Source organism: Lotus japonicus, chromosome 4 (assembly GCF_012489685.1).
Source record: "Lotus japonicus ecotype B-129 chromosome 4, LjGifu_v1.2".
In the NCBI taxonomy this organism is placed as follows: Eukaryota; Viridiplantae; Streptophyta; class Magnoliopsida; order Fabales; family Fabaceae; genus Lotus; species Lotus japonicus.
In genome coordinates, this window is record NC_080044.1 from 932,847 (window position 1) to 959,888 (window position 27,042).

The following is a 27,042-nucleotide window of genomic DNA, read 5'->3' on the forward strand; positions in this document are numbered from 1 at the left end:
GTAAAAGACGGGTGAACCCCGGATTAAGGTCTCTCATAGAGTATTAAAATTATTTGATAATATTCAAAAATTATTACTTAATTAAAAATATTTTTAATTTACTTAATGTTTTTATTCATATGATTAAATAAAAATTTATTAATTTTTTAAAACTTCAATAAATAATATTAATTATTTGTACACAGAGAACTCTAATACTATTTATTTAACTTTCTTAACAAAAATATTTTTATTTTATTATATTTATAATTAAAATATTTTATATTTATTAAAACTATTATATTTTCTAAAAAATATTGTAAATAAACCAATATAATGCACGAGTATTATATATAGTTATCATATATATAAATCGCCAACACTACATACCATCATCATCAGTCACCTCAATTTTCTCCATTTAGGGGCCATATGTAACCTTTTAAAAAATATATATCACGATCGATTGCTTACTTCTTTATATTCTCTTCATTTCCCTTTATATAAATGTCTAAAAAAGAGTAAAATAAATATTTTCCTTAATTAAATTTGTACTGCTCAAAGTATTACAGAGCAGGTCATTGATAAACCGACTTATTTTACAGTTGGACTATCAGCGCTCGATTGAGTTTAATTACTATGGCTTCAATTAAATTCTCAACAAAAAGTAGAAGACAAAGAGATGCATGTATTGATTCCAAAATCAAACATAACTATGAGAACATGAAAGAAGCATTAAAAAATTAACTTGCCACCTATCTAACTAGCTCTTCCAAACATTTCCAGATGCATACATAACCCCTTGATGGTGATAGCTAGTGGATGATGATGGCATTGACACCCCACTACCAACAGCATCATCATCACCCTGCTGATTCTGCTGCTGCCTCCCAATGAAAGAATAATTAGTCTTCTCTCCCTCCATGTCCCTGTACTTGTGAAGGTAACCCTTGAGAGCCTGCACGTAGTCTTCAAAACCCAGAGTGGTCATGGCCCACACAAGATCATCACCGTTGATTGTCTTCCTCTTCTCGTTCTGGCACTTATCAGACGCCTCTGCTGTGATGAAGCTGATGAACTCAGATAAACACTCTTGCATCGTTTCCTTGGCTTCCTTTGAGATCTTGGCGTTGCCTGGTAACGCCTTCTTCATGATCCTGCTCACGTTCGCTATTGGAAGGAGCCTCTCCAGCTCTCTGCACCCATTTGGACTTGTCAATTCATTCTTACCTCCTATTTCCTTGTCAGATTCAGCCATGCCTACATATGTTAATGGATTGAGATGAGTGATAAGCCAAACTCAAACGTAGATTTATATACTTTACTCATAGTGGAAAATTTGTGGTGACGTGTACTATAATGATTAAGAATTTATTAATGTTGTGGACGACTTTTGTTGATGAAAGTGAGATTATTTAAATAAACACACGGTTTTTTTATATATAGGAAAAAAAATATTGGAAAATTTATCAACATAGAAATATAAAACTTACTACTTTCTTTCTTTTTTAATAATTCTTTTTCCACTTTTGTTAGCAGTGTGTAAGCTGATTTTTCCCTAAAAAGTAAAGATGGTTTAAACAAAGGTTATGATTTTGGAAGGAAGAAAAACTAATACTTAATCGGAGACATGAGAAAGTAGGTGGGTTAATAAATACTTAATTACTTAAATGAGTATAAAGAAGGCTTAACATTTGGATTTTTTAATGTTTGGTGTCTGTTGCGTTGTCTGGTTGTCTAACATGTGGATAGTTTGAGGCCGTTGATGGAGGTGAAAGCTGAATGACGTGTAGGGGAACCTTATGCTTGAGTTGGGGATATAATCATAGAATGATAGTATGATATAATAGGAAAGGAAAATGTTTGGTACGTGTACACGAACTTAGTGTAGATTCTTAAAGTGAGAAAAATGTAAATGAAGAAAAATTATTAAATGTGATATATAATGAAAGGCGCTGCAAACCACAAAGGGTGTCACAAGTGGTGAATGTGCATTTCCTTAAGAGATTTCACCTAAGCTTCTAGCCCGGGTTCGATCCCCTCTGATGTCAAAAATAAAAACCTTTATGGCCAGGGACGTCACTACCGTATTCCGAGCCAGATTAGTTACGTGAGATCCCTTTCTCCCGTGGAAACTGATGGCCAAAGGAGAAAAAAAAGGTGCGACGGCTCATGGGCTGATTTGTATTTGGGCCGTCATATCACACGATCAAAGGCAATTGGGCTGGTGTGAAGTTTGTGGGCCTTCGGTCAATATTCCATCATTAACAAAACTCTTTAATTTCACTTTGATTTCTCCCACTAATAGCCATAGGTGGATGGATGGCTATGATGTCAATCAAACTATGACTCATATAACCAGCTTCAATCAACTACTGCCAAGTTCCAACTGCCAAAACTAATACGCACTGCGGGGTCCACACTATCATTTTTCAAAGAATACTGTATTTTTAATGATAAATTCAAAGAAAACTTTTTGAGTGTGTAATTCAAGATCATTTCATGATTACATTATGGGTGTGCCTACATTATGATGATCACATAACATTTTACTTCAAGGTTTAGTTTTTTCTAGTTTCTTTCTCAAAATAAAAAAGATTGACTCAATTTTGTGATAGATGCAGCGTTAACTAATTAATATCATAAAAGAAATCAAAAGTCGATTTTAATTTCTTAGGTGTGCAATGCACATAATTTCAATCTCAAGAATATGCAATTATTTTTTAAGAGAAAATGAGAGGTGTGCTGACAGTGTAAACTTGTTTTACACATGCACCCAATTGATTTCCGTTACATAAGCAATTTATTGATTTACTAATTAAAATTAAAAAAATTTGTAACCACTTAATCATATGTGACATAATGTGATTAGACGTCATTTTCCGATGCAGCAAAAAAAATGTGCATTTGTTAGAAAAAAAAATGCACATTTTTTTAAACGGATGCTGACATTTGTTAGAAAAAAAATATAGAACACTGCATTCTGATTTTTTTTTGATAGGCAATAAGAATTATATTGAATAGAAGTACAAGGGGTACTTCAACCCAATACAGAAGAGAAAAGAAATAGACTAAGACCTAACATGAACAAAACAAAGATCCTAGAGTGACAGAACTACCCCACCCAATGCTTCCAAGAAAATAGACTTAACAAAACAAGCCTCATTAAAACCTTGCTAGGATAAAACCCCCTTAGGAAAACCTAACAAGGAAAAAGAGTACCAATTTTGGAAAGCCAAGGAGATATTTTCAAGGAAGCTTACAAAGAATTCTAATAACCCACCCCAAACCCAACTGCCAAGCCTAGCAACCATTTCAGTTCCCACATTGAAGTCTCAAAGAACCCTTCAAGAAATACTCCAACAGATATGTTTAAGACTCCTGGTAGCCTTCTACTCTTTTAATCACCAAAACCAAATGAGAAAATTAGCTAGCATGTCACCAGAAAAATCCAAATGCCCTGGGATCCAAATGAGACTCAACGCCAATGTAGCCTCCTACAATTATCAAAACAGAACCTGCAAACAAAAAATGAGACAGCCATGATCTTTTATTTAAATTCCAGCATCTAGTTGAGGGGAAAAAAGCCTTGGGATCACAACATCACCAAGCAAACCCGTGGATTTCCAATCCAATCAAAGAAAGAGACTCCAAAGGAAGTGTCATATGCTTTGATCTGTCACAGCTCAAATTGTCAAAGTACCACCAACCAAGAAAATCACTCTCCTACCATACTGAGACAATACGTGTAAGACCCAAGTTTTTAAGCTTAGAATAAGTGGAAGAGATTTCCATTTACGATTAGGCTTGAGGTACCGTGAAGGGAAACCTGAACAAGAGTTTACCAAATGAAATAAATTTATGAAGGAGGAAGTTCAGGAAAAGTCTAAGGATTACATCAAAGTCGATAAAAGGTATAGCACGATCGTTATACGTTTAAAACCTAGGGCAGAAACCCTAGTAAATAGCTAGTTTACGCTTAAAGTCACGATGGAAACTAATTCCAAAAATCTTCAGAGAAATGTTAGAACTTCTCTTTTTCCATATATCACAATCGTTTCGAGGCGAAACTCTAGGATCTACGAACGTCCGATTCCAATCATCGGAAGTTTGCCGAAACCGAAACCCTGGTATTTCAAAACCCTAGAATCATCCGACAATGAAGACTTTTTCTATTCAGAGCTTCAAATGAAGATTCTACACGCGTACACCCATTTCTCTTGATGATTTCAATCTTTCTTCAGAAGGAAGTTTTCTATTCCGACATTCGATGCAAAAAGCAACTTATCGGGTAAAATAGTTTTACACCGACTTTGCATTAGTTGCCAAAAATACAAGGAGACCTCATTTTAGTTTTGGAATTCTTTCGCCAAAACCTATCTTAGAATTCACGGAGAATGACGCCGGAAAAATCAGATTCGCGAAACTTTCATTTTCCCGCGTTTTGCCAACCTCTATATATAGCATTAAAAACAAACCTCGAAAACCAAAAATCATACCGATATTTCTTTGAAGAATTAGAAGATTCAGCGGGGAGAATATCGTGTCTAAAATACGTTGGAATCAGTAGGAAGAATCGGAAATCACTCTCATATTTTTATCTTAACTCTATGAGCTAAATCCTCCGATATCTAAACAAATCTGTACCGGTTTACAAAATATCTTCTCAAAATATCTATTCATACTTATCCAATCTTGATAAATATCTATTCATACTTATCCAATCTTGATAAATATCTATTCATACTTATCCTATCCTTAATAAATATCTTCCATTTCATTCCCTATAAATATGTGAAGCTTGAAACAAAAACCTCACAAACACACACACACAACCCGCGGCTTGGAGAGAAGAAGGAGGAGGAGAGCTTTTCTTCATTTCTTGCCTGATCGTCTCACAGTTCGTTGCTACGCATAGGTCTCAAGGTACTGATGCTAATCCTTACTTCTGATCGTCAATTCCGTAGCTTTTCACTATGTCTTTTTGTACTCTTAGTTTTGAGGTTTTTGCAAAACTATCCAAATAACTTCATCTTTCTATCTAAACTTATTCCCTGCGTGCCCCTGAGCATGTTTAGCGGATTACATTTTGCTGATTCTTGCCGAATTGCTGCCGAGATTCAATTCTGCTCATAATACCCATTTTTGGCTAAAGTTCCAACCTTTGGGCTTAAAACCCTCGACTGAGCTTAGCGTTAGTAAGATTAGTCGCCATAATCGTCGTTGGTATCGAACCCATCTAATTTATTTTTCGAAATTATGATTTTGAGTTTCCGAGCTAAAAATATTGATCAAAATACCCCTGCGACAGTTTTCGATTCGATAAATTTTCTGAGAGTTTCCTTGGCCTAGATATCGCCTAAGAATACCTAGGAATCGATTTAGATCAAAGAAAAAGTTCGGAAACCCTATTTTACATAGTGGCCGAAACCTATTGCTTAGGGTAACGTGTCCAAAAATAATTTTTGGGTCTCCATGACCTGAGCCATTGCGTAGCTCTTTCGATTGTCGAAATTTTGGCGCTGGTTTCGTGTCATTCCGAGTTCTGTAGCTCGAGTTATGCTCGTTTTAGCGAACGAGGTTCTGTCGTCTATCCATGCTTAAATATTGTACTCTGAAGCTTCTTAAGCTTTGTCTAACGCTAGTTAGTATTGTTTTGACCGAATTGACTTGTTTTGATTGACTTTCGCTTCGTTGCTCAAAGATTCGTTTGGAGGAACACTTGGAGCAGGAAAAGAGGATTGTGAAGGAGCCTTGCTTGAACACACTGGACGAGTTCAAGGTTAGGGCAACTTACTTGCTAGCTAATGCTTTGTAGGCGTCGATAAATTCGACTTGAATTATTGTTTATGCATATGAATTGTCTGGATTGAAAATGTTTTCTGAAGGCTTCGGCCGACATGGGAGATTAGGATTTATCCTATTGATATGTTGATAATTGACTCGCATGCTTAATTGTTAAATGGTTAACTATAGGCTATGTGGTTATTTGTTCACATGATATTTGGATTATATTGATTATATTGTGTCTTTCTATTACGCACTTGAATTGCTGACTATATTGAATATACCGTGCAATTGTGCGAATGAGTGAGGAACGTCAAGATAGTGGATAACGGGTAGTTATGCCAGACTCCTGACGAGTTTTTGGATAAAGTTTGATGGGACGGACCGAGGTTCGTACCCTATTATTTTTTTATGGATCGAGACCTTCTCAAAGGAAAATTGAGTTTGAAAATGATATTGGAAAAACCCCATTTGAATTCACGTAAGAACTTGGGTTGTTCTGTCTAAGGCAAGAAGGGCTTTTAATGAGGCATTGTGCCCGGCCAGCTTACCTGGGAACTTCTCGGGCCATTACTTGGGTGATGATGGACCTTTTGTTTTGAGACCTTCTCCAGGGAATCATTGGAATTATGAGATCTTTGAAACTAATAGGATTAGAGACGAAACTTAAGCAATTTCATAATGAACCTCCATAACGTATTAAACAACCTCAAAACCCTTAATATAATGATAAAAGACTCAGACGAAAGTTTAGGGCTTGAACAAAAGTGTTTTGAAAATGAGAAGTGTCGTCGGATCCAGGTTTCTGGGGAAACCATTGTGCGTTGGCCCTTTGCTCGATGAGCAAGTTTTATTGGTTGGCCAATCCAAGGGATAAGTCGGGGAACTAGTCAGTTCTGAGTATGTTGATACTCTTTTGCTCGTTGAGCAGTTTGTTTGGCCATCGAGATGGTAAGCCATGGTAAGTTGAAAGGTCACTGAGTGCGAGATGCATTCTTTTGCTCGTTGAGCAGTTTGGTTGGCCATCGAGACGGTGAGCCCAAGTGACTAGGAAAGTTAGCACATTCGATTAGCACTTCCTTGTTTACCTTAGGGTATTGTAGAGACAATGTACTCTAGCTAGACACGCGTGTCTTGGTGAGGACGATTCGTTGTTTGGCTAACCATATTGCATTCATGCATACATTTCTTGGAAAGTGTGCTGCTTTCCGAAGGACGATCTCAGATCGGACTTCATCGGAGCGAGATGCTTCACAGGAGCTTGCAGCTTCATAGGAGCGAGATGCTTCACAGGAGTGTGCTGCTTCATAGGAGCGTGCAGCTTCATAGGAGCGAGATGCTTCACAGGAGTGTGCTGCTTCACAGGAGCGAGATGCTTCATAAAAGCGAGATGCTTTATAGGAGCGAGATGCTTCATAAAAGCGATGCTTTAGCGGAGCGAGATGCTTCGGGTCATTGTGAGGGTGACATTCTATCCGGATCATATTTCGAGCATGACATTGCATTGACATACCATGCATTTAACTATATTTGTTGATATATTGCTTATCGAGTTTTCGAGATATAACTTATTGAACTGTTGAGATATTGAATATTGAATTGTTATTAGAAATCTGATAACATGTTATGTATATACCTTAGGGTAGACGATACATAACTTATATGTCTATATACAACCTATATATATATACCCCTTTATTCATCACATGTTGCTTGTATTATCTATTATATTTTGTGAGTTGACCCTAGCGCCTTGGCTTTGTGTGTATGGTTGTGTTTGGGCGGTCGGCCTGCTGCCAGACGTCCAACAGCTGATTCAAGATGGTTCGTCGTTCGGGGAGGATCCTGAGCGCAATGACTACTACTGAGCCTTCGACGTGGACCCGGACTTCATGCATGATCGGATGAGGGTCGATGTTAGGAGTGTATTATATGGGGAGATTGTTTTCACAGCTCTGATTGTCATTTCCCGTTTGGGGCTGACTTATCTTCTTGAAAACTGTATTCATAAAACTCATGGCTCTGACCATGGGATGCACTTATTCGCCTGCGGGCACTATCTCCAATTACTTTATGATCATTATCTTTGGGTTGAGTCTTCATTATGTTAAGTCTTCTCTTTGAAAAGAAAACGAAAAAAATATTTACGCATTTTCCGCACTATTGATTTAAAGTCACTAAAGTGGCACCACCGAAATCGGGGTGTTACAATACGTAGGATTTGAGATCCATTCGTAATGAGACACTAAGAAACCCCTAACCTTTGCTTTTAGCCAAAGCCATGTTCTGAACTGAATGGACTCAAAAATCCTATCCACCTCCACTGCCTCTCCTTTAAAAACAGAGTTATTCCTTTGATACCAAATTGCAAAAACAGTAGCAATTCAGATCATCCCCATCGATTTAGGAAATCGCATACCTGCACCCAGTACCTCACAAAATTGAATAAAGCATGCCTTAGGATCTTTCTGCAGAACAGTTCGAACACCAAGCCAGTTGCAAACCTTCGTCCACACAATCCAACTAGTCATACATTCAAAAAATAGATGGGAACAATTCTCATCCTCACTCAAACAGAAACCACATTCCAATCCAGAATTAGCAGGTAACACACTCCTATGAGCCAAATCAGCCTTAGTTTGGATCCTATTAAGCAGGATTTTCCAGGCCACAGCTATTGAGTTAGAGGGAGCTTTGGTCTTCCAAATTCTATTAAAAACATTCCCTTCCACAAATGCCGGGTTTTCTTGTAGCGAATCATACGCAGACTTAACGCTATAAATTCCAGAACCATCCTTCAGCCAGCACCAGGAATCCTGTTGGTTTAATTTTGGTGAAAAACTCCTCAGCAGAGTTCTCAATTCCTCAACTTTGTCGAGTTCTCGGGCAAGTAGCGGTCTAGTCCAGGCAAAAACCCAAGTCCAATCGTTATCATCCCAAACACCCATATCAAAAACTGAACTCTTCTTTTGAGCTGACAAATTAAACAAGCGCTGAAATTTATCTTTCAATAATCCAGTACCCCACCAGTCCTCTTCCCAGAATAAAAACTTTTTTCCATCACCAGTTCGACGACAAACAGCATCATAGAACCAATTGTTCTCCTCGCAAATCGCCATCAAATCTTTCCACCAGATCGAGTCATTTGGTTTTACTATTCCCCTATATTTAGCATTTAGAATACGGCACCACAAGCTGTTTTCTTCATTTAGCAGCCGCCATCGCCACTTAGCAACTAACGCCCAATTAAAAGTCTTCCAATCCTTTACCCCTAACCCACCCTCACCTACTGGTTTACAAATTTTGTCCCACCGCACCCAGGCAAGCTTATTTCCCTCCCTAGTATTCTCTCCCCATAGAAAACGACGAAGAATACTTTTACACCTAGCTAAAACTCCAGCAGGCATTCTAAAGAACGACAGATAAAACAGAGGGATAGAGGATAGTACAGATTTTACTAAACAAAGTCTACCCCCGAAAGATAGATGACGCTGTTTCCACTTCGACAACCTACTGCGTAATTTTTCTAACACTGGATCCCAGAAAGATAACCGCCTCGGATTTCCCCCCACCGGAATACCCAAATATACAAAAGGGATCTTCATCTCATGACAATGAAGCATAGACATTGCACTTCTCATCCAACTGGGTTCAACACAAATACCTGCGATTTTACTTTTAAAAAAATTAACCTTTAGACCAGCAACCAGTTCAAAACAATGCAGTATACTTTTGACCACAAACATATTATTCAAAGATGCTTCTCCAAAAAAGATGGTGTCGTCGGCAAACTGCAGCAATGAGACATCAACAGTATCCTCCCCAGCTACCTTAAAACCAGTAAATTGATTCAATTCAATGGCCCTCCTCATCAGTCCACTCAAGCCCTCACCAACAATTAAAAATAAAAAGGGGGCCAACGGGTCGCCCTGTCTCAATCCCTTTTCCATACAAAATTCCCCAGACGGACTTCCATTTACTAGCACAGAGACTGAAGCTGATTGAAGACAGTTCCTGATCCATCCTATCCATTTAGCACCAAACCCCATTCGCCTAAGCATGTAAAACAGAAAACTCCATTCCACTGAATCGTAAGCCTTCTCATAATCAACTTTCATAACAAAAGTTGGTTTTTTCCTTCTCTTGGCCTCGTGTACAATCTCATTTGCAATTAAAACACCATCCAACATATTTCTGCCACCCACAAAAGCTGACTGACATTCATCAATAACTGTGTGAATCACTGTTTTCAGCCTATTTGAAAGAAGTTTAGATATCACCTTATACATACAGTTCACGAGTGAAATAGGTCTAAATTCGTGAAGATTTTGCGGAGACTCCACTTTTGGAAATAAAGATATGAACGAAGCGTTAGAACCACGAGGCCACACCCCACTCGCATGAAACTCTCCAACCAACCTTCTGAAATCCTCCTCCAAGGCTCCCCAGAAAAATTTGATGAATCTAAAATTTACACCATCAGGTCCAGGGCTCTTGTCACTGGCACAGCTCCAAACAGCATCTTTAATCTCCTCCGGTGAAAACTCAGATTCCAGAAAAGTTACAGATGCTTCTGAAAGAGATCTGAAACAAATGTCAGCATCTTTGATCTGAATGAGATCTGCATTCTGATGTATTTAAGTTATGTTCACATAAAGTAGTTGAATATGCTTATGTTTAGTATGTGTTCTCATATTAGGTCAATTGTGTTTAATCACTTAATGATTCAACCTATTTCAATCGAGAATGATAGGTCGAGCTAAAATGATTATCTTTGTGTGAAGGCTCAAGCGAGCATGCAACTTGCAAGTATTGTCTAACTAGCATGAGACCAAACAACAAAAGATCATAAATGTTGGACCTATTAGAATATGAAAAAGATATCTTCTAAAATCTCTATCATATTTTAGATTATCTTATGATATCTTGATTTATTTTAAGTAATTTAGATTATTTCATATATTGATTTGTTTCATTCTTTCCTTATCTAATTAAGATTAAAAGTCCACTAGTTACTATTGATAAGTATTTTATCTTTTAATTATCCAATCATTAACCCTAGTTCCATTTCCTCTTCTCTTTCTCTCTTGTTCATGTTTTTTTCACATTGCTTCTTTTTACACTTCTTCCATTTCCTCTTCTCTTCTCTCTTGTTCATCTTTAATTTTTGTACACTGCTTCTTTTTATAACACCCGTTAGCGACATTACTCTCCAAAATTTGGGGTTGAACCACGAATGACATGATGAGAGAATTAGACAAAAATGATTATAAATGTGACGATTTAAGGTTTTCTTTCCTAGCTAGCTTGTACAGTTAGGCTTCTTGTGTTTTTCTATTTAAATTTAATCATAATAACAATTTGATGATTTTTTTTTTGACGGGACAAATTTGATGAATTCTAATTAAATGTCTATTTGGGCATAATTATTAAACATTAATTAGATTAGCAAAGTCCATATATAGATCATCAAGTTTCAATTTTCTTTGTGACTGGGGAAGTTGGGGTGGGGGACTGACTATGGGAAAGTAGCTAGACAAGAATTGTTGCTGCGGATGAAGATATATATATGGTTGGGGGGGTAGCCTTGAAAAAATAGGCCATGTTTCAAAGAAGAGAGGCTCTCTAATTAAGTTAATTTTCCCACCAAGATTATGTGAATGTTGTTGTAAAACTAGCACACGTGTCAATGCTTGAAGTTAGCTTTGTGTAAATAACTTGCTTCTGCCCTTAAACTAGATTTGATTAATGAGAGAAGATTTGAATACGTAGATGATAAGAGTAGGCTACCAACTTAATACCTTAACTTCCCTTTCTTCGGTTACTTGCACTCCTTTTTGTCTAACACCCATTTTACCCTCCCGCTTCTAATACACCCTTCTTACCCTTTAATTAATTGCAAGCATTATAATTAATGAAATGCTAATTTGCTATATATGCATTGGTCTATTATTATCAGTGCAGGAGGTGCAGCGTCATGCTTGATAGAAGTGGCAAAAAAATGACAACAAAGTACCGGTGCATTGCAATAAAAGTCTTTACATTACCATTTGTTTAATTTTGTTCCATATTTATTTGATTAATTAGTTTTCACTCCTACAATAATTTAATTAATAAATAGCTACCACTCTTAAGAGCTTAAATGGTAAAAGCTGATGGACATATGAGTTTGAGAGAGAGAAGTTTAGGGATCAATCTTAAAGAGTCGTAATTTATCTTTCCAGTGTATAAAAAAAAGGAAAAACCCAAGTACTTTCCCTCACGATGGGGTAAATATCTGAGATCGAGTTTCCTCTGATCACAAATCAACACATCCTTTAAACACCCCCTAAGTGTTACCATTCATTTATTCATTTTGACTTTCCAAAAAAATATCCTTTAAACACAAAGTTTTGGAATTGCTCAAGAGCTGGCATAAAGAGCATCTCCAGTTCTTGAGTAAGATTATCATTCGTGATCTAATGATTCCTAAAGCCAACAATTGGTCTTTTCCTCCAACGGTCTTCTATTTTCTATACGACGATGATGATGATTTTAGCCCCACTCAACACCATATGAGAGATGGGAGGGCTGGTTCATGATGACTCTGGCATGTGGTACCTTGGTTTTTACGCCGGGAAGCAAAGGTGGTCCTCTATGAGCTGAGATAGAAGCTATGAAACTTGGTCTCCAGTTGTTATGGAATTTGGATATCAAACATGCGTATTGTGAAATTGGTTGTTTGGAGATTGTTGATTGCCTTTAGAATGTCAGGTTCCAATCCATTAGCGTGCAAGTGATTTTCTAGATCTCCAAAATTTCTTGTCTTAGGATTGGGACATCTATCTTCGCCATATCCCAAGAGAACCTAATGGGGCCAACAAATTGTCTTGCTTTCTTCCCTTCCTAAGAGGGTTAAACCGATGTTAACTAGAGATTTGTTTGGTATGCATGTAAGTAGTTTGTTTGTTTTATTTTTCCGACTAAAAGATATTCAATTATTAGCTAGTAGTATTAATTAATTTGGTGGTTGTGATTATCAGAAATCTTACATTAGTACTTCATACATGACGGGCAAATTGGTCATTTCACACGTGGATATAAATGTGATTTAATTAATAGCATTGATTAATTAAACACCAAAGTCAAAAATATACGAGGGCAAAACAGTAGTTTTCGATATAATTGAGATTGGGTGGCTGGGTGCTATAAAAGCGAAGGAAATAGGCCTTATGTTGTATTGCGTTGAATTGAGGTGTTCGATATCTATCTATCTTACGTAGGTTGATAAACAAACACCAACATAGTGCAAAGAAGATGATGAGCTACATTCGCGGTTGCCACGCCCTTGTGATGGTTCTTGTCTTGGTGGTGCTTGGTTCTTCTTCATCTTCTTGGGTAGCTGGACAAGAGGAGCAGGTCTCTTTAATGTTGCAGTTATCAAGCAGAGATGAAGTGGTGCAAATGGCTGGCTATGGAGAAGAGAAACTATCCACCGTCCTCATTACAGGCTCTGTTAATTGCCAGGCCCGTTTCCATAATGGAGATCAACCTCATGCATGGCCTATACCAGGTCAAATTCTAATCTAGTATCCTTCTACCATGGAATAATATGCTGAATATTAATTATATATGCTTGTAAAAAATGCTGAATATTTACCACACAAATAATTATATTGGGTCTTAATTGATATATAGTGTCTTTGGTTCTGCAGTGAAAATCTCTCAATCAATTATTGAAGAAGTCTATATAGCTTATGAAATTAGTTACCGTACGTGCTTTGAATTGTGTGTTACTATGAATCAATCCAAATATATGAGTGTGTTTAGAAGCTCAATAGGTATTTTTGACCTTAGGAGAATTGACTATGTAAGATGCTACTAAAAGCAACTTTAATGGAGGGTAAAATGATATTTCTAGGAGATTTAATTGTGAATAAGATGGTAAAAATGATTATTCGAGAGTATATATATGCAGTCCATAGTATTTTATATTAAGTAGAGCAAGCTTATGGCTAATCATATATATGGACTTGCTTGGTAACTATATTGAGGAAGTCAAATTAAGAAGATATGATGAGAGTTGATAGTTGTCTAGGTTAAGGTTTCTTGCCAAATAAAAATAAATAAACTGTTGGCCAAAGACAAAGACTAATGTTGCATAACTTAAGCCCTACATACGGTATGTAGTTGTTGTCCCATAGTTTGGTGACAAACAAAAGCTTGCTTTCACGTTTTGGTAAAATTTCTACTTCGGAGAACAAGCAAGGAAAGTTTTGTTTCAAATTTACTGAATCATCGTATTCCACTCAATTTGTTGGTCAGATGTCTGTGATTGACTGTAACATAAATGAAAATGAAACCTGGTTGCATATATGGAGGTAAAATATATATTGACAATGATCCCCAGCCCTCTTGCCAAAATTTTAGGGGAAGCAAAAGTCCTTTTCAACCTCACATTGTATATATAATGTCATCAGATTTATGGGAAGTTGGAAATTACAAAGAAAATAAATCTTTTATATATATAATATATGATGGTGATAATAGCAATTTAATTTAATTTTTCTTAAAGTGTATATAGTGGAATTGTGTGATGGAAAACACACTTTTAAAAATATAATATAAAATTATTTATGTGATGATTACGCAATAATGTAATTTTTTTAAAATAATTGATTCATGACAAAAACTTTATTGATTGGCACCCAAAAAATCTGTAACCACTATTAGGACAGCCAAAACGACTCGCCAGCCAACATGACGAACTGACCCTTATTAGGAATTTTAGCTGTTAGAAGGAGTAGACAAAGCTCTAGGTCTAGCCAATAATAGGGCATAGAGGTGGAACGACTAGAATGAATGTAGACAAGATTTGATGAGAGGAGCAAGAAGCTCAAATGCGAGATTGAGGATATTTCGTGGGCTTCTGGAAGGTCCTCACCTGCAAAATCACTAGTTAGTTCAATCCCTCGAGTGTAAGGAAAATATGGCCAAAGAACCATCCAATACAAGGAAGGTCGACTCAAAACAAGCTTTCAGGCTGATCATGAGAGACAAGACATTAAAACCCCCATATGTAAATGTTAGTAAGCACCAGGAAACGTGTGTAGTGCCAGGTGTTTAGCTAGGTTAACCGAATTTGCCTTTATAAATAGAGGAATAATCATTTGTATAAACACGCAACTCAACAGTCAATCAAACTTTCAGATTTTCAGCATTATCTTTGTCATTTTACCTTCAACACTATACTTTGTTTACAACCTTTTAGTACTTTATTTACTCTGCTTTCGATTGTTTACTTTCAGCCGTTTAAACTTTTATTTACCAATTTTCATCTTTAACTTAGTTCAGTAGTCTTGTTCCATATATAACTCCTCTATTGAAGAATATAGTCTTTTTGAACCTTTTTGAATTGTCGTAGAAATTGCTTGATTAAAAAATTGTCACGTTAATTTATGAGCTGACCTACACAACTACCTACCTAGACTCTAATTATTTGTAAACCTAACAAACTTGCTGTGACTTCTTGAAGTTTTTTATTTGTGGTGAGATGATGCGAAGATGTTTCTAAAGTATTCTTCCTCACTTAAAAAAAAAAGTATTCTTCCTCCGATCGAATGAACATACGATCGAGCTAACTAACAATAATTTTTCTTTCAAAAAATAAAAACTATCATGCTAAGATTTGCAACTGTAGTAGAATCCCATAAAAGAGAATCGGTGATATAAAGAGGTAATTAACTTGTAGAACATGATATATTCCAAGAAAAAGCAACAACACTATCCTATGCGATTATATATATTTTGGCTAATTATATCAAGGACTATATATAGCACATACATATATTTGACTTTCATACATTGCATGACCGTATATACGACAGTTAAAGTTGACAACAATGTTTCCCCTACGAACGATCGATTTTTTTTATTGAGCAGTAGTGAATTATGCGTGCCGTGCTCACTAATCTTTTGCAGGTAACTTATACTTGTCAGCCATTTTTAGTTTGGAACTTTTCTTTCACTTCTTTTCCAAAAATTGGAATGGCAAATAACCTGTATAGCCATATATAATTTGTGTTTCATATAATAACATCTATTTTATTTGCATGGAAATTTGGTTAAATTAATTGAGATTGGATTGGTACAGGAGCTTGGGTTGGTGTCCACTGCCACAGCTCTGCGAGTGAGCGGAAAGGAAAATCAATGGAAGTGCGAGGTGTGACCGATGAATTTGGCGATTTCATGGTGGACCTCCCTTCACACCTTCATTCTATTCCTAACTTGGAAAATATATGTGTGGTGAAAGTTCATCGAATTCCAAAAGGATCACTTTGTCAGCCAGCTCATGTCAAGAAACACAAAGGAGTACTTGAGCTCTCTTCAATTGGGAATGGCATTCGCACCTACGATGCCGGAAGCATAAGGATCCTGCACCATTGATCAGCTAATTTGCTCAGCCATGACTCACTTGGTTTCAACAAAGTGATTCCAAACTGTGAGTACATCAGAAGAATTGGGATTCAGCATATATTAGTATTATTAAGAGCACCATAACTCATTTGGATGGCGCTATAGTCACATTACTGGGTTACATGGCTTTACTTAGCTTCTCGCAATGTACTTACTACACATAGTGTATATGAATCCATAGCAACATCATTTTGTAAAGTATACAGTGGCTGCAATTTGAGAATTGTGTGAGATTGTTATATGTGCTGCGTGTAACGACCTCTTTTATTCGGTCTTGTATAAAAAAATTAAACCAGGCTCCAAAAAAGTGTTTGGCGAAGATGAATATTAAATCATGGAATTGTAAAATCATACTTCCTTGATTTTCTTATTCCTGTCATTAATTGTTTTACTATGAAGTGTGAATTGCTCACCAAGAGAGTCAAATTCCTTTTTCTTGATGATGAGAATTTAGTGACAATAACGTCTTTGGTTGCTAGTGTGTTAGATCAAATGTCCATTATTCGAGACTATATGCATCCAGTTCCTTAATTGTGGAATTGGATTCTAGGAGGCACCACTAGTCTACTAACAAGCACCAGTCTCTTTCAGTAAATACCACAAAAGTGTAATTCCATGTCCACCTTAGCTTCTAAAGATCCTACGTTTTTCAACTTCCATTATCTCAACTTGTCAAAGGACGAGTGGAGCTGAATTTTCATGTGATAAGATGGATCAGACATCATACATTCTTATATATTTTTGCATATATCCTCATCCGGAAACAATATTATTCAAGTCAGAAACATCACAATGTGATGGTGATGATACTAACTCTTCCAGTGAGGTTTTTTCCATTCACAATACTTGTTATGGATTTCCCATAGTCTCGGTGCCTGAGGATTACTCAAACACAAGACATTTCTAAGAGGAAATCTCAAATATGTACCGGGGTCATGCGTTTTTCAATTACCAATGAAACGCCTCTCCGTAATGATATGACTCAGGTATGAAAAAGGAACACACTCCACAATGACAAGAAAGCATTTACAGAATTGCTAAGCAATTAGTTATTTGTCCCCTTCACTTCACATATACTTCATGCCTAACTTGATTCCCACCCAAAAACAGAAAAAGGAAAGCTAAACCCTTTAGGATTTTCTAATACTATTAGAACACTGGACAACCATCAACCTTAATCCCTGGTGCAGTTGGGCAAGAAGCCAATGGACAATGGTCCATTTCAGATCCCCACCATTTGAGACTATGGCCTGCATTTTGCAGGGCAAAGAAAATTAGAACACCCATGAAAGCAGTGCCTGCATCCAGCGCCGCCGACAGAACATAATTGTATTTCTGCCACCAACGTTTGTGGTAGCGGAACACAAAGAAATTGAAGATCATTCCAGTGACTAGCCAGCTTGCAATGTTGCTGGGAGTTGCTGGTGGCATTCCAGCAAAACCATAAGATATAACTGGTATGTTTATCAGTGCAATCCATTTCTTCTCAGGGAAGATTTTGCTCAATACCCAAACAGGAACAGGCAACACAGCTCCAATGAGGAACAACCAAACCAGGTTCCGGTACAGCCCGCCGGGTCCGAATAGCCGCCTCGGTCCAATCAATCCCCATATAACAGATGCATCAAAGGTCACTCTAAATTTGGGGCAAGTCCAAGGGTTGTCATGATGAGCTTTGTCATCCATACAAATGTCCTTAATGTTGTCCAACATCCACCAAGCCACCGCAAGGTTCACTATACTAGCAACTAGAGTTCCCACTAGCTATTTGACATGAAAAAAAAATAGTAAGTCATAAAGAAAAAAATGATAAAATATAGTTCTCAAGTAAAGAGATTCTAGGCTGCAAGACCTGCGCGGTATACATGCATCGTGGAGGAATTTTCATGTAGTGCCCAAGTTTGAGATCTGATAAGAAAGAGAGAGCATGGACTGTACTGATTCTCCCATAAATCTTGAAGAGCAAATTTGCAATTGGTTTTCCAGGAAGGACATACCCAATCATGAACTGAGCTATAATATCGTATCCAGGTTGCTGCAAGGTAACCATATAGGAATTATAATCTCGTATTGCTTCCCATTTTTGTGTAAAAATAGTATGTTATGATTGAGGACTTTGATCCTGTTCGGATACTCACCAAATAGCACTTATTAGAGCTTATCTACTTAAAAAACATTAGATAAGCTCCAATAAGTGTTCCTTGGTCAATAAGTGTTTCATGGTATGCATCCAAACGAGCTCATTAAGACTAGAGGTGGCTAGAGAATTGGAGTAAGTACCTGGTTTGTAGTTGCTTGGATTACACCAATTGGGAGTGTCACAATAAAAGCTAAGGCAAAAGCAAAGAGCATCCCCCACCATGGCAGTTGAACATCCCTTTTCCACACAAAAGACATAACCAGGGATAGTGCCATGCTCCCAAATAATAAAATGAGGAACCACCATTCAGGTACTTGCTTATAAGCTTTCATGAGCCTACCATGGACATCCAATTTTGCCTTATTCATTGCTGATCTGCTCTGTCTAAGAATGTCACTGGGAAAGGGAAACCAGAAACATGTCAGTGTCGAACAAAAACAACCTATTGCAGAGCACTTAATTTACTGGAATCTTTAGTTGAGTGATTTATGCTTAATGGAAAAATTATTTTTCAGCATCAGCCTAACTTTGAAGGCAAAATATATGGAAGAAAAAGATAGAAATACTAGTATTTCATGCATTCAGATATGCAACTATCATCTAGAATTCAACGCAGAAACTACTCACCACCTATCTGATCATATATCCAAGTGATTCATTAAAATGGAGATAACTAAATAAGAAATAGATTCATGATAAAGGCTTTCATAGCAACCTACCTGCCGTGAAACAATGCTACATGAGTGAGGGTTGCAGTAAATCTTGCAAAGCCTGATCCAATAGACAATGCAAACAGAGGACTCAGGTACAACTTTCCGTATTGGTTGTACGCATCGACATTGAGTTCATAGTCTGGGGTTAAGATCTTGGTAGTGTCATACTTTTGTCCAGTGGTTGTGAACAACTGGTTAGAAAATATAGGAAACTTCCGAGCATCAAAAGTGTTGAACTTCCAGTAACATACAGGCACAATTATGTAGATGAACATAATAAATCCAACTGCCACGTTAACAATGGAAGACCATGGTGTAACAAGGGGGCTGCCATGATAAGCTGAAATACCAGCCCAATCAAATGTGAAGGCACCAATCCCTAATCCATGGTAACCTGATCCAATTTGCTGTGCTGTGATATTATGGGGCCATGCCCAGCAGATCCATGAGAAGAATGATAATATTGTAAGAAGATAGCCTGGAAGTGCATAATACAAGAAGCTTAGACCCATGGCAATGAGGAAAAACTGCATCCTTGTGAAACTTTTTGTTTTGTGCTCTTTTTCATGGAGTGCCCTGTAGCATAGGTTGCTGATGTTATCAAACTAACATAAGAGAGGATATAATTAAGAAGCAAATAGAAGAGCTTTTTTAAGAAAATAATATAGAATTGGTTAGTGCTGTTGGATAAGTTCTTTTGGAGAAGATACTAAATCTTGCCTAGTGCCTATATTTCAAAAATTCAACAGCCAGTGAAGCATTGGCAGCATAATTTTACTATATCTTCCACTTGACCTTTTCAATTTCAATGATATTCACTCTTGTCTAAAGAGAATCTTACAACAATGCATGAGCCTTTCAGCAGTGAATATGTTAGATGCGCTTAGTCCAGTGCACGCTTATCCCATATGCATGAGCCTTTCAACTGTCAACTGCTAGTGCGCAGTGGGGTTAAACAAAATGTTTTTCTGTGTGATCAATTACAAGCTAGGGATTACTAGTCAATGATAAACTTGATTCGCTTTATCTTTATTGATTTAACTCCGTATAAGTTCTTTTGCAGTAAAAATAACAACCTTTTGTGTATGACATAATCAATGAAGTAAAGTTATGCATCCTTTAAGCCTTCATTTAGCTGAAGTGAATTTTAGTCAAACAATATATGTGCATGCAAAATAGTCCATTTTGAAGTTTCTACTACTCAGAAAGCACTTGGCAGAAACAAATATCACTAAATCAAGGAATTGTCAGGGCAAGTATGAACCTGAAAAGAGAGACTTGAGCAAGGTTTGCTGGCCACCACATTTCAACAGGATCAACCAGATACCTCCTCAGAACCCCAGCCCAACCATACCCTATCATCTGCAACACAATTTAGAACAAAAGCAAACTTTTAAGCACAACTAAAAAGAGTAATGATCACAGTAAATTTGAACCAAAGAAAAAAAAATGCACTTGGAAAACTAATTAACACCATGATTGTATAGCTAACATCCAACAACTTAAAAAATAGAATTTTTAATACTGTGTAACCTTAAATTTCAACCTTCACAGATCCAAAAGAAAGACATGATTTATAAATAAATAAACCTGCAATTATAAACTAATCACACTGCCCCAAGTTGAATCACCCAATGATTATGTTCAAATACTTTTTAATTTGTATAATTATTTTAAATGAAATAAAATTATTTCCATGATTGGAATGTCCTGCACATGCAAAAGTGAAACAGCTTCACACAACCAGAATCTGGAAATTTAGAAAAAGAGGGAGAAAGAGAGCATTAATTGCTGATAATTCCATTTCCATAAACCTGTATGCAAGGACAAATCAACAGCCAAAAGATGAAGAAACATTGCGATATACAAACAAAAAACAGATAAAAATGCAGAAAAATCCAAAGATAGAGATTAGCCGAACCTGTGTAGTCAATACAATGAAGAGCGCACAGACAAAGCTCAGGGTCTGCTTATAATAAGCTTTCATAACAGTAATAGCACCAATGGAGTAAGCATCACCTCCTCCATAGGAAACACCGCAGTTTGCAATAATGGTGATGATAACATGCTCCTTCATGTTAAAAGGCCCAGGGTTCAAGGAAAATCGCCACCCGAGAAGATTGTAGTCACCGGTGGGGAGAGTGGCGGCCATGAACCTCCCGATGGGGAGAACAGCAATTTGCATGAGAATGGCGGAGATGGTGAGAGGCTGAGTACGGTAGGTGAAGAAAGTGTTGAGGAAGATGAGGATGATGCAGGAGGTTATACCCAGGAACCACGCCCGGAAAGTCATGACCGGGAGTGAAGGGTCGTCGGTTTCCGGTACCACCAGAGCAACCTCCTCCACCGGGCACCGTTCATCGGAGGGTGGTGGTGGTGGTGCTCCGTTTGCAGCCTTCTCGGTATCCGTGTTGATATGACTCTTGGATGCCATTGAAGAAGAGAAGAGAAAGAGAGAAAAAAACTCTCTCTCTCTCTAGAAAAAGATAAGCAGAGAGAGAGAGTAGAACAGAACAGAACAGAACAAGAAACAGTGTGAGTTCTCTGTTTTTATTCTGCTCCGTGACAAATATTGCCTAACTCAACTTGGAAATGGAAGAAACAAACGATGCAGAGGTTCTTATAAAAACCCCATGAGATTTTACATCAGATTCCCAAAATACCCCTCATTTCAATGTTTGTTACTTATTATCGATGGTTAATTTTTCTAATTAAGACTGATTTGTGTATGGCGTGAGCGACGCGCGTTGAGAACAGTGTCCAGCTCTGAAGACTGCCACGTAGGATGAGTTACGCCACGTTGGCGAAAGCTTGACCCCCATGGGAGGGAGAGCTTGTGTTGGCAATGTGTTCTCTGCATGAGATAGTGGAAGTGCGTGTTGCATATACGATTCGGATTTTGTGTGGCTTTTGAAATTTTGTTCAAGACAGTCTATAAATAAATTAATTAAAAGTAATTAAACACAGAATAAATAGTTTCTTTGTTCCTTTTTATAACGACTTTCAGATTTTTTTGCGTTATTTAATTAATAGTGTAATAGTGATGAGAAGATTCTGAAACGGAGTGATGATTTTTGCTAGTTCTTTGTTGCTAGGCTAGCTAATGATTGAAGTTTCATATAATGGAGAAGAAGGTTTGCAAATAATCGTTCATTTTCCTTTATATAGTACTGTAATACTGTTGATATATTTAGTGGGAGCTTTGCTATACTACTAACAGTAACAAGCATAAGTGTAACGCAAAGTTGACCCCGTTTAAAAAATTACTATACAAAGTGTAACGAGCATGAAGTATTTATGAATAATTATATAATGAACATTCAATTATTTCATACCGGAAATTATGAACTTTCAAAACAAAAGACACTGCACACGCGTTGTTCGTTGAGGGTTCATTGCTACCATTCAATTCACTCATTTATAGTACTTTGAAAATCAACCCTTTCAAAAAAAAAAAAGATAATGAAAATAACGTCCACCTAAGCGTGTGATTTCACGTGCTTGAAAGAGTTTGACACGGTGGGAGAAAAAGGTGGTACCGTTACGTTGTACACGTCACTGCCATGTAGGATAAAGGGCTTGTGTTCTGCATTCAAATGCTTAAAAACGAATGTGGTGCGATAAATAGTGTAACCTACTAATACGTGGCGGAACACCGCCACTGTGATTAAAGAGTGAGTGGTGTGATTGCATCATCATCTTTACCGATTAATTAGTTAATTGCCTAAATTTTCGACCTTTTTAATGTGAGAATTTTTGGTACACTACTATAAATTAATTTTAGATTAAGATGGTGGGTCAATAGATCAAGAAGCAACATCAGTTTGTTAGTGTGCGCTTGTATATATGCGAACAAAATGGAACAAAAATATGACTGCAATGCTTTGGAAGCATTTTGTTTCTTCTTGTACAGAAGAAGGAATGAAAGATGATAGAAGTAAATGAAAATGAACTCATTGTGTCTACATGAAAATCCTGACACTCAAAATTTGAGTTTGTTTTGCTTCATTAGCTCTATCAAAATTTTGCTAATTTTATGTACTATTACTCTGTTTTATGATAGTTTTCATCTTCAAGTATTTCCCTTAAATACATTTATTATTCAAATATGATAACAAAACCTTATTTAACCCATGATTCCTGTATAACACACTACTCCGTTTGGGAAAACAACTTAATTAAACGTTTATTCATAAGTTATTTTAAAAAGTTTATTGAAATAAATTGAAAATAAGTTATATATAAGCTTTAGCTCTTTTTTCATAAGCTTTCCTAAATAACTTATGAAAATAAGCTCAAAACAACTTGGTATAGGCCTACCATAAGATATTTGCATAAGTTCTCTCAAACACTGACATAAGCGCTTATGCAATCAGATAAACTCAAATAAACTCTTCCACACGGGGCCTAAATTTGAACTCACTCCTTACTGTTTGAGAAACTGTCACATGGCTTCACCGATCCTAGTGTAATTACTACATGACTTCACTAATATTGTCGGAGTCATGTTAATTAGAGAGTTAGTGGCAGAAGTCACCGGACCGCCAACTCTGATGGGAACCAAAACCAGGTAGTTTCTCAAGTAGTAGGGACTGAGTTCCAACTTTGCTTCAAGAATGACCATTTTCAAACTTATTGTATTATGTAGGGACCAAAAACTTATTTAATCCATAACAATAAAATATATTTAATAATATAAATAATTGAAAATTATTAAAATTTAATGATGAAACATAATTGTAATTCATGTATTGTTTTCCCATTTACCAAAAAAATTGTAATTAGATGTGCTAATTGACGGAAAATTATAAAACTTTTTTTTCTTCTCTTTTTCTCTTTGTATTAGGTTGAAGTCCCTCTTGAACTTCATTTTAATATATTCTTTATTTCCTATAAAAAAATTATAAAACCTTTTTTTGTAAACTTGGAAGATTGGAAAATTAAAACTAAAAATTAGCATGGAGCTGATTCAATGGCGCTCTTAGCCTTCTTAAAGGAGAACAGAGGCCCCAACTATACTTCCAGACTCACGACCAGCAATGTTGAACAAGTAAATGGTACAAAGAAAGCCAAAGACACCAAGTAGAGATCAAGCATTAATGCAGCAAGGTAATACATGCATCCAAGCTCCAATTGTATACAGACCAGTTGCGAGAAAGAACCCCAATAATTCTCATCCTGTTTTGTGCAATGCTCAGTCAATATCAAAGCTCCCACCATGAGAAAAAATTCAGTTTCGGGACCCAGGGGCGGAGCTAGGATTTCAACAAGACCGGGGCCGAGATTGAACAAAATTATGTGCATGTTTAGATATATGATACTATATATAAAATCATAATGAAATCAAAATTATAGTGAACAATAGTAAAATTAAGAGAAATTACCTTTATCTACTATAATTTTAACATAATGTAATTTCCTACCGTATATCCAAAATGAGTTATAAGAAACTTTTTTTCCCACAAACACTTCATGTGCAAATCAATTGTTATACAATTAGTAACTTTTTATAAGCATAAAAAATATATAATGAATTTGAACTCAATAAATATATACTAATAAACTTATAAGCTTATTGAAAGCGTAAATTAGAATAGAATAAAAACCAACAACTGTGTTTTTCATCTAAATAAATTGGAAAAGCATGATAATAATTCATTCCACCAACACTTTAAAGATAAGAAAATTAGAGAAATATATGAGGAAAAACTGGATTAAAATGAGATAAAAGAGAAAAAGAAGTGTGTGAATAAATTAACCCAAAAAAGTAATGTGTGATGGTGATAATTATATACTTTAAAACGTTCACCGATAACTAACGTGGTTAGTCAGTCCAATGGTAATCTTGGTTGAGACCTTGAGGTACATGGTTTGAGTGTAGAATTGTAGAGGTTTTATCACATTTTGAGTTGCCAAATGCTTTATTTACTGACTCGTGCATTGTAGCCTAACTAAATCCACCGGGGCCACAAGAAAAATTACAAGGTACCGTATGAAAAATCAAGAAAGAGGGTGGGGCCATGGCCACGGACGACCACCGTGTCCCTCCGCCCCTGCGGGGACCTACAAGGATTGTAGGCAAACAAGTGGTTGAGAAGACCGTTCAAATAAAAGAACAAGAGAACCCTCCCAACTTAGACTTAATCCAATTCTAAGAAGGCCATTTAAAAAACTCTTTTGTTAGTTTAGACAAATATAAGCTTATTTTGTTAAAATAAAATATAATTCATTTTTTTATTCTAAAAGTTTAATAAAAATATAAAAATAAATTAAAATTGATATTATATTTTTGTGATGATAAATCATTTTAACTAAATTAAAATATTTAAAGTATTATTTAATATTAATATCATATAGGTATTGATGTGTAAATAAAGTAATGTTAAATATAAAAAAAAATTATAAAAGCATGTATTTTTATGTCATTTTATAATTTCAGATTGTTCAACGGCTAGTTTTACCAAATTAAACATGCTTTTTCAATTAGACAACTTTTCAGCTTTCAGCTATCAGTTTTTAGCTAGCTAGCTTATAAGCTTTCAATTAACTTTTCAACTTTTAGCTAACTTATCCGCTAGGTATACTAAATATAGCCTAAATTACCAACTTAATTGTTTAAAACCAAATCGGAAATTTTTATTATACAAACAAGCATTTTAGTTGTTCTAAAGTAAGAAAAAAAGTTTACTAAGACCTAAAAAACCCTTCAGGTTACTCGAATGATAGCTCAAGGTCCAGGGATCAAACCCTGCAGAGTGCAATTTATCTTTCTGATGTAAAATAAATCCTAGAAAAAAATAATTACTAGAAAAAAAAAATTATTCATTTAATTTTATGCAAATATAAAGAGGAATGACGAGAAAGTGATGCCATTAAAGGTACAAGATGGATCATATATATAATTCTTACATTACACTACAAAACAGAAAGGGAATGCATTTTTCTGAAAAGAAAAGTAAAAGGAACATCCGAACATGTGAGAAAAGGTAGAAATATATATAAAGATTGACGAGTGTAGCCTAGAGTGAATGAAGATCGATGAAGATGACTAGGGACTGCGTGAGAACCAAACATTGATGCTTGATGTGAAACTGGAGGGTCCCATTCGAATGGGAAGACCTTCAAGTCCAAATAGATAGGGATGGGGCGCATATATTATGTAGAGAGAAGAACTCGTACGTGGAGTTAATTAACCACCATCACTACAGGTGCTTCTTTGGCTTCACCATGATCATCATATATATATGATCACCACATGAGATTCGAGTTCTTCACCCTACACTTGGCTGGATTATCTTTCTTTTTCCATTCTGAAGCTGCTCCTTGGTCATGTCTTGACCCCACTTCCACTTCTAACATATATAAAGTTAACTCGACTCAATTCAACTCAAATTTCAAAAACAGGTCCCAACTCCAAAAAGTGGTAGTGATCACGAGATTGCCCAATATGTCTAGGCCATCGAATGTGGCTAATTGCAGGTTTAAATGTCCACAAGATCCAATATTATTCTGAATGATCTAAATGATTTGTAACTAAGTGAATGTCATGTTGGTCGATCAAATTAAAAGTGAAATTTATTTCAACCAATAGTAACTCAAGCAAAATAGAGTCAACACAAAGAATGACACACCAAAGTTGTCAAGGCATGTCCATTGTCTCAAAAATCATTCACGATGACTTCACTAAGTTAAGTGCTTCAAGTGCACCTCATATGAGACTCTATAAATATAAGTTTGAGTGTTTAATTACACAAGGGTTACTAACATTCTTCTAAGACTATGAGTCTCTCTCTCTCTCTCTCTCTCTCTCTCTCTCTCTCTCTCTCTCTCTCTCTCTCTCTCTCTCTCTCTCTCTCTCTCTCTCTCTCTCTCTCTCTCTCTCTCTCTCTCCCCCGACCGAAGTTGAGTTGTGTATCGGAGTGCCTTTACAGGTACATATCTCGTTGTTTCCCGACAACACCTTGTTTA

The 27,042-nt window shown here is 36.4% G+C and overlaps 3 protein-coding genes across 3 annotated transcripts; 1 reads left to right on the forward strand and 2 right to left on the reverse strand.

Moving 5' to 3' along the window:
* Nucleotides 1-649: 649 nt before the first annotated feature.
* LOC130713525 (nuclear transcription factor Y subunit B-3-like) lies at nt 650-1,317 on the reverse strand. Its single transcript, XM_057563291.1, has one exon. It carries the CDS (start codon nt 1,235-1,237, stop codon nt 743-745), a length of 495 nt encoding a protein of 164 aa, XP_057419274.1. The 5' UTR covers nt 1,238-1,317; the 3' UTR covers nt 650-742.
* An 11,657-nt stretch (nt 1,318-12,974) lies between these two features.
* LOC130715587 (uncharacterized) lies at nt 12,975-16,563 on the forward strand. The gene is made up of 2 exons (XM_057565706.1): nt 12,975-13,318; nt 15,899-16,563. Exons 1-2 carry the CDS (start codon nt 13,063-13,065, stop codon nt 16,189-16,191), a joined length of 549 nt encoding a protein of 182 aa, XP_057421689.1. The 5' UTR covers nt 12,975-13,062; the 3' UTR covers nt 16,192-16,563.
* A 647-nt stretch (nt 16,564-17,210) lies between these two features.
* On the reverse strand, nt 17,211-21,669 carry LOC130715586 (oligopeptide transporter 3). Its single transcript, XM_057565705.1, has 6 exons — nt 20,996-21,669; nt 20,339-20,436; nt 19,081-19,650; nt 18,502-18,757; nt 18,074-18,256; nt 17,211-17,985 (listed from the first exon to the last, which is right to left on the reverse strand). The coding sequence occupies exons 1-6, from the start codon at nt 21,506-21,508 to the stop codon at nt 17,371-17,373; spliced, it is 2,235 nt and encodes a 744-aa protein (XP_057421688.1). The 5' UTR covers nt 21,509-21,669; the 3' UTR covers nt 17,211-17,370.
* Between the last annotated feature and the right edge of the window lie 5,373 nt (nt 21,670-27,042).